Below are 8,264 nucleotides of genomic sequence, written 5' to 3'. Positions count from 1 at the left end.
ATTAGTGTTTCACACTTGAAAAAACTTAGTTAAATGTATGGCTGAGATATAAAAGAAAATATTAATATTAATTTAAATTATAAAATAATAAAATTTATTATATTATTTACAGTTAATTTGCTATTAAATTTGTACAATTTAAAAATATGTATATACACACATTTTATTGTTGATTATTTGAAAAAATTTAATTACTTATTTAAAAAGGTAATGAAAAAATTTACAATTTGTTTTTAAATTAAAAAAAAAAACTAGACAAATAAATGAATATCTAGATTGAATTTCAAAGAATGATATGCAAAAAAGAACGAAAATGATAGTGATAAATCACATTCAAAGATTAACTGTTTTTATTTATATAAAAATAACTTTTCATTTTAACCATTTTAGTATGGGTCTTTCGGGAAGTATAAATTTATATTTTGTTTTAAATATCATTGATGTATAGATCCATGTGTATATAATAGTTGTATGTTAGTATTTAAAGAAGATTGAATAGTTTTAATATATTGATGGATATTTATTTTTTTTATACTTTCTTATGATGAAAATTTATTTTAATAGTTTATCGTTCCAATATGTTTTTTGTGATGATTTTTCTATGTACAGAAACATGTGCAAAAACATCTAAAAGATCATATAAGTAATATTTTGAAAAGGTGTATACATGATAGAAAGACTTTGTTGGATTCACAACAAAATTGATGATAAATATTTGAAGTGTTAAAATAAAATTGTTAGCTCTTGTATGTTAACCGTGGGCTCTCTTTGGAAGATAAGGCTAACGGGTATACCATACCAATATGCTTGATTGATTACAATATTTCCTACTTCCAAAAAAAAAGATAGTTTCCCTTTCTCCTTCTTTATTTGAATTGGTAATACCATGCTACAACAACTTCAAAAGTATTTCTTAGTAAATTTAGTATATCAAACTTATTTGTAATATTTTACAACACTCAACTTATTCTCATAAAATCAATCTTTATAAAATTTTGAAAATATTTTGTTAACACCCTTTGTCCACTAACACAAACATGATGTCGCAGGCATGACATTGGGTGAGGATGTGGCAGTGGTGTTTTTTTGTAATTCTGATGGGAGTGATGTGAGGGCAGTTTTGTAAGAGTGTAAGGGTTTACCGTTTCAGGTGCAAAAGCGGGAGAGTTTCGAATGAAAGGGAAGGTCGAACGAAAGGGTGAAAGAAGCAGCGGTCTCGTCGGAGGGAGAAAGAAGCAAGCGTAGCACAAACCATAAACGTTTTTCTTGTTCAGTCGTCGCTGCTTCTTTGTTTGTTGTTCAAGTGTTCAGCGTCTTTGGCTTCACTCATCAATCAAAACTGGTCCTATATTACACTGAATACTCGAGTTAATCGGTGTTATATAGGGCACAACTTCCTCTAGATCTACTATCACAGCCAAAGTGGTTACCCGTGTGTGTGTAAGTGGTCACCTGTGTTATGTTTATGGCCACCAACTCTTCACAACATCAACTGTCTCAAATGAGCTAGGAATTACTTTTGCATCACTCCCACAAAATTAAAAACTCACCCTTATTCCTCAATCACTTTCAATTTAGTCATTACAACCCTTTGAGCTAACCACGTGGTTACCCATGGCAGAACTGAACACCCACCCTACCAGAACTGGTTCCCCAGCCACAGGTTCCTCCACATGTACTAGCACACGAAAAACTCGTTACCCGTGTGCCTCTAAGTGGTTACTTATGTGACGTTTATGGCCACCCACTCTTCATGAAGAAAAAAAATCATTTTTTTTAATGAGTCATATATTACACTGGTTAGATGACTTAACCGGTGTAATATGGGTCATATATTACACCCATGGCAGAATTGGACACCCACCCTTCCAGAACTGGTTACCCAGCCACAAGTTCCTCCACATGTGCTGACACACGCAAAACTGGTTATTCGTGTGCTTGTAAGTGGTCACTTTTGTGATGTTTATAGCCACCTAATTTTTTAATATGGACCATATATTATATCGATTAAATAGCTTAATCGGTGTAATATAGATCATTTTGAGAAAAAAATAATATATTACATCAGTTGTTATTAAAAATTGGTGTAAATATATTCTTTTTTATCCTATTTTGAAGCTTGCATCTCACTGTTCATTTGTGTTACTACCCTATTTGGAACTTGTCACGTCACCGAACACAATCTCATTTTGTCATGTCATTATCACGTTTACAGCGTCAGATGTGTGTTACGTTATTGTGCAGACGGTGTCAATGAGGACTCATAAAATTTAGATCCCCTTATATATACCATATTATTTTGTCTTATGTGAAATCTCCGCAAAGAATGAAAGCAGTGATTTCCTACTCCATTTAAAAACCAAAGGCTATCTTTGGTAATATTCTCTTAAAGTATGGCAAAATTCTGTACAGTACACTGACACCTTTAGAACATAATTTGTATGTGAAACAGTAGAAACATCAGTACTTTCAAAATCCATTTTGTTTCTGAAAACGAAACATGCATGATGAGTGGTTGCTTCAGTGATACCTAGTATAATAGATTCTGCTCTTTAATTTAATTTAGTAGCTTGGAAATGTTCCACCAACTCTACAACCTCCATTTTCCCATCTCCATTCAAATGCTTTTCCTTCACAACTGCAGTGCCATGATCAGAATTGCGACGATGCACATTTGTTTTGCCTCTTGTACGAGCCCTGCGACACGGGCTGAACGCATCTATATGTGGCAGGATATCTTTCCTTTTTTGCTTCCTTTGCACGTGCAAGAATTCATTTGCTAGAGACTCCAATGCTTTAACTGTCAATGGTCGATTTCTTGTGCTCTGTCTCCTAAGATTTGTATTAGATTGCTGTTCAACAGAACCAACATCACAAGAGGTTCTTTGTGGCTTCTCAACTACCCCATGTGTATCAGTTGACAAACAGGGATCATTTGCCTTTAGGCACTGCCTCTGTTCCTTCCCTATCCCCATCATTTCACTGTCTTTGGACTTCAACGGAACCTGGGATGTGTTGAAGGTGCCCGGCATATGTGATTCATATTTCTCAACTTTAACACAATTACTGCTCCTGTGTTGACAAATTTCATTGAGAATGGTTTCCTCATTATTCACTTCCACACCTCTATCAACTGGAGAAGCAAATGAACTTCCATTCAGCTGGAGACTAACTGAATCACAAACATTTTGGTTGGAATCTGGGAAGCTTGATGACTGAGAGGATGCCAAATTTTCAGATTTCAAGCCTCCTGAGGAATTTTCAATAGCACGGCTTCTCGCTGCCTTGGTACAAGCAGTCAATCTTCTCCTTTTAATGGGAAGAACTGTTTGGTCACAATGATCTGACCTTGCCCTCCGACTGAATTGATGTTTTACAGTACTCTTTAGTTGATTATCATTAGACAGACATATCTTCTGATTTTTCTGGCTTTCTAGCATCCTGTTTGTATTATTATCTGGCTTATCATTTGCTTCTTTTTTACTGGTAGCATCGTTCTCAGATATGCCTTTTTGACTATCAGAATTACTAATATTCTTTTTGCCACATGTCATCACGCGTGGAGTATCTTCACCAGAAGAGCAATTCTTACTTCCTCTTGAGAGAACAGTCGACTTAGATGCACACTCCAATTCAACTGGAAGACATCTCAGTTCTCTCACTTTCAATAATTTTCCTACATTAAGCATACTGGTATCAATAACTGTGAACTTTGTCAACTTTTTATTAACGTTTTCAGACAGATCCTTGCTATGGTTTACTTTCCTCATTTGTTTGGCCCCTTTAGTTGTAATACCAGCAGCATTTGCCTCAATTTTACCAGCTGACTTAACAGGTGCAGATTTATATTCCATTATATCAGAAAACTTCCCTTTGTGCATCAAACTAGTATCAATAACCACGAATTTTATATGATCAGTGGTAGAAACTCGGGGCTTGAGGTAACATTGACGACGATAATTATCTTGATCATCCTTATCCAATATCTTTTCTGGCTCTTCATTGTTGCTACCAACTTTAGTTTCTTCTTCAAGCTCAAGAAGACTAGGTTCAGCAACAACCTTGTTCAAGACATCACTAACAGAATCGAAGTAATGATCACCTTTTACAAGTTTTCTCCTTGAAAATTTCTTAACGCCAGGGATTAGAAAAACCAGAAAATCTTTGGGGCAGACGTAACTTTGATGTTGTGGTTGCTCAGAGTGCCAACCTCTTGCCAGTAAGCGAGGCCAAACAGCTTCCCAGAAGAGATCATTACTTTTGGCTTTGCTCAGTCGCAATCCTCCTGTCAAATATTTTATTATATCACTGGGCCCAAGAGAAGACCAAGCTTTACTAGTTGTTGCTGAAAAAACCCAATTGGTCTTCCCAAGTTCCACATCAAGGCTTGTAAGGTCTTCCCTTTCCTTTCCAATACCAACTGCCTCCACAAGAACACCAAGTCCAACCGTAGACTTTATAGATAAAATGTATTCTTCAAGAGAAACTCTTCCTTCCACATATGACTGAGAAACCTGATTGTATAGACCAAACCAATGAAAGTGTGAAGCACATAAATGATATAACTGTAGTTATAAAAATAATTACCATTGACAACTAGTTCAAATCATCATAGGCACAACACATGATCACAGTAGCATAATATTAATAATACGATCAGCTTTTCCAAATTAAATACAATGGCATCTACTCTAAAATGCGTCATATCAACAAAGATACTTTGTCATTGGTAAAGCTTTCTACTTTCCAACATCAAATGGAATAGGTGAAACAATCAAAGTACTATTTGAAGCTCAAAACCAGAATAAATTAAGAACTTCCAAAACATATTGAAACCTGTGATGCTAATAGTTTCAATCCCCCAATATGATAAAAATAATCATAAAAAAGGTCAGATATTCATTAAATATGCAACACACCACAAAGATAAAATCATTATTGCCTTACAAAAGACCATGCCAGTTCAAAAAAATAATTTAAAGGATAAACTTAGAATTTAAGAGAAAAACAAAAAGTGTAACTTATTATTAAGTAGACTTTAAGTCTAACTTGACTTTATAAAACCGGCTTATAAGGTGAGGTTTTCACCCACTTCAACACACCCCCGCCGAGGCTACCAACTCATGTGTGGGACTATATATTATTGGTGATTCGATAGCGGGTGGCACGATAGGTCCAACACAAACACTCCTTAGGATAAACACTAAATGGGCTCAGATACCATATTAAAAAGTGGACTTTAAGTCTAACTCAACCTTATAAAACTGACTTATAAGATGAGGTTTGCACCCACTCCAATACTTATCATACAAGTGACTCGTGAAAACAAAAGAAACCTTGAAATCCTAGAATAGAATGCAGAGATACAGGGTAAGCCAACATCAAGCATTTGAAATATACTTCTTGTAATTAATTAACAATAATGGGTTGGGATGAGAAGGTTGATACCTGCAGCAAACTATCTTGAGATTCTTCTGATACATGGGGAATCAATCGAGATAATAGTTCCTGTTGCCTCTGCCCAGAAAACAGTTTCTGTCCCATAATGCATTTTCTTCCTTTTGTCTTCCTGCAGTCTGACCATCTACGATATTCATCAGATTTGTAAAACTTTCCATAGTAAAATGACAGCATTTCCCCCATCCCTTTGTTTCCTAATAATCTTTTAATCTTGATAAAATTCTTCCCAAAAATAAACAAACCAAGGAGAAAACTTTTTGCATCAGCTTCACTCCAGGAGTTACTCAATGTGCCAGGAGCCAATACATAATTTTTACTTCTACCCAGTTGACCTGAATTTTTGTCTCCTGTCATTACAGATCAAAATGAAATTAGTTTCAATTCTTCCTCGTTGTCTGATATGCTGTTCTTTTGTAAATTAATCTCTTTTGTTAGTCCAATAACGTAGACTGTACCATCAATATCTGCAAGATACGCTTCATTATGCATCCATGTAACTGAGAGGGGCAAACCAATTGCAAAGGAAAGTGAATTATCACCCATAATTTCTGAATCAGCAGGATTTACAAGAAGTCGAAACCATTCTGATTCTTCTATCATGGAGGGGACCTTCACCTGGTATTCTTCACCAACTCTTGCGTCACTTATATGAGGTGAACCTGGAGGAGTATTAGATGCATGCTCCACGGAATCATCATAATAGTTTTGCTGATTTGACTCCATCTGCCAAAAAAGACTGGACAATAAACCTTATAACTATAAACTCAAATCAAACCTTAAGAAGAATCATTATAAAGGAAATGTAGCTCAGGTAACATGATCAAGGAGCGTACTATGCATAAAAGTAATGTACAGAGTGGCTCACCAGGCACTCATCATAATTACCAGTGCCAGTCACACTTATCAAATTCTTGGTTTCAAAAGAAAAAACAAAAATATTATCCATGAACTCAAATATTAGAGTACAAGCAGCAAAGCAACTTTTGGGATTGACCAGTTTCCCAAAAGCATCCAATAGATAACTGAAGCAATTTATTTTCTCTAAGAAAAACAGAACACGGCTGAACCTAAAACCACAAAATTGCCAGTACAACAAAACATCAAAATCCTCAACACTGACACCTACCTGATCAGAAAACAAAAAATTGTCAACTTCTCAAAACCAGCATTCTTCAGTGGCCAACACAGATTCAAAAATCAAAACAATTACGCCACACAAACGACCAATATGTAAGTATATGCTCTTGGGGTAAAAAGGTAAGAGAAAAAAACCCTTTGAGGAAAACAATATAACCAAGAAAGAAAAAGAAAATCAACCCAGTCAGATCCACCTGTATGCATGTTCATATCATAAACAAAGCGCTGACAGATTAACACATAGCATAACCAAGCACCGAATGAGACGTGCAACCGAGGAAGAAAGAAAACATGTGCAACAGTGCATTCACATACACCAAGATAGAGTAAACCCACATCATGCTAACAATTAATCGAAACATTGAGGACCCAAAAGAAAAAAAAATCGAACTATCTTCCTCGAAATCCCGTATATGTTATCATACACACATTGAACAAGATAATGATAAAAACAACAATAAGAAAGAAAGATGAATATTTGTTGACCTTGGTGTAAAATGCAAAGGGTTGAAAGAGTAAGAAGAAAACAGAAACAGAAAGAAAAGGGTGTGAGTATCCGATATCTATGCATAATATAAACAAGTATAAATACATTTGTTGTGAGAGTTGAGAAAGTGTTGCAAAGGTTAACGTGGAAGGAGAAGGAGGAGGAGAAAGAGAGAGAACCTGAAGAGAAGAAGGAAAGTGAAATGGCATGAACACTAAGGAAACGGAATGACTCGGCCGAGTTGAGTTGAGTTGAGTTGGGATGAATGGAGGAGTGAGTGTTGTTGACGACGTGGTTTAAAAGCAATTTCTACATCCAAAATTGAAAACTGGGACCAGAGTTTACTACACAACAATTGTCTGAAATTTATGTGCAAAATTAAAAGGATATTCAAAATATATATATTTTTCCTTACCTACCAATAATTAGATTATGAATTTCCAAAATATTTCATTTTTTGTTCCATTAAGCATAAGCAAATATTTCTCCTTTAAAAAACCACTCATTTATAACTAATTCATATTATTTTCCTTTCATATTATAAAATCTTCTTCTTACTCAAATCATTTTACCAAAATACTCTCACTTTTTCAGTGTATATATATATATATATATATATATATATATATATATAACCCTTTTATTTATTTAAATATAAATATAATTTACTTAAGGACAAATTAAGAAAAAAAAAATTATTAAAAAAATTAAGAGCATTAGTCAATTTGATTTTTTATTAAGAGTTTATTTATATTTAGATAAGTTTTCTTGAAATACTTCTATGATAGAAAATTAAGAAAAAATAAGATTTTTTTTTTTCATAATAAATTAATATATAAAAGGTTTTTAATTTATTTTATTTAAACTTTGTAATTTGTAACTAAGTTAATTTTAACTTATAAAAAAATTTAAAAAAAAAAATTCTTCTTGTTTATCTATTTTAAAAGTGTGTATGAAAAAGTTTGTTAAAACATATTTTAATATTAAATTTAGAGTATTTTTAAATGTAGACAATATTTATTAAGAAAGTTAACAACAGCATTAAATTGATCAATAATTAGATTTTTTCCAAAATTATGCTAAAAGAGATAATACACAAAGTGAGAGCATATAGTTTCTATTTTTAAAATTAAACTCTTCAATTATTTAATCCATGGAGAAACAATCAATTTAATATTTT

General features: G+C 33.6%; 1 protein-coding gene across 2 annotated transcripts; it reads right to left on the bottom strand.

Moving 5' to 3' along the window:
- Positions 1-2,351: 2,351 nt before the first annotated feature.
- Positions 2,352-7,405, bottom strand: LOC137826413 (uncharacterized). Of its 2 annotated transcripts, none has more exons than XM_068632372.2 (4): positions 7,264-7,405; positions 5,916-6,183; positions 5,449-5,807; positions 2,352-4,514 (listed from the first exon to the last, which is right to left on the bottom strand). In XM_068632372.2, exons 1-4 carry the CDS (start codon positions 7,291-7,293, stop codon positions 2,553-2,555), a joined length of 2,619 nt encoding a protein of 872 aa, XP_068488473.2. In that variant the 5' UTR covers positions 7,294-7,405; the 3' UTR covers positions 2,352-2,552. The 2 variants fall into 2 exon arrangements, with proteins under 2 accessions (XP_068488473.2, XP_068488474.2); XM_068632373.2 differs by having other exon boundaries at positions 5,916-6,196; positions 7,264-7,396.
- Between the last annotated feature and the right edge of the window lie 859 nt (positions 7,406-8,264).

This window comes from Phaseolus vulgaris, chromosome 8, assembly GCF_051622355.1.
Source record: "Phaseolus vulgaris cultivar YP4 chromosome 8, ASM5162235v1, whole genome shotgun sequence".
Lineage (NCBI taxonomy): Eukaryota > Viridiplantae > Streptophyta > Magnoliopsida > Fabales > Fabaceae > Phaseolus > Phaseolus vulgaris.
This window is presented reverse-complemented; position numbering and strand designations above follow the sequence as displayed.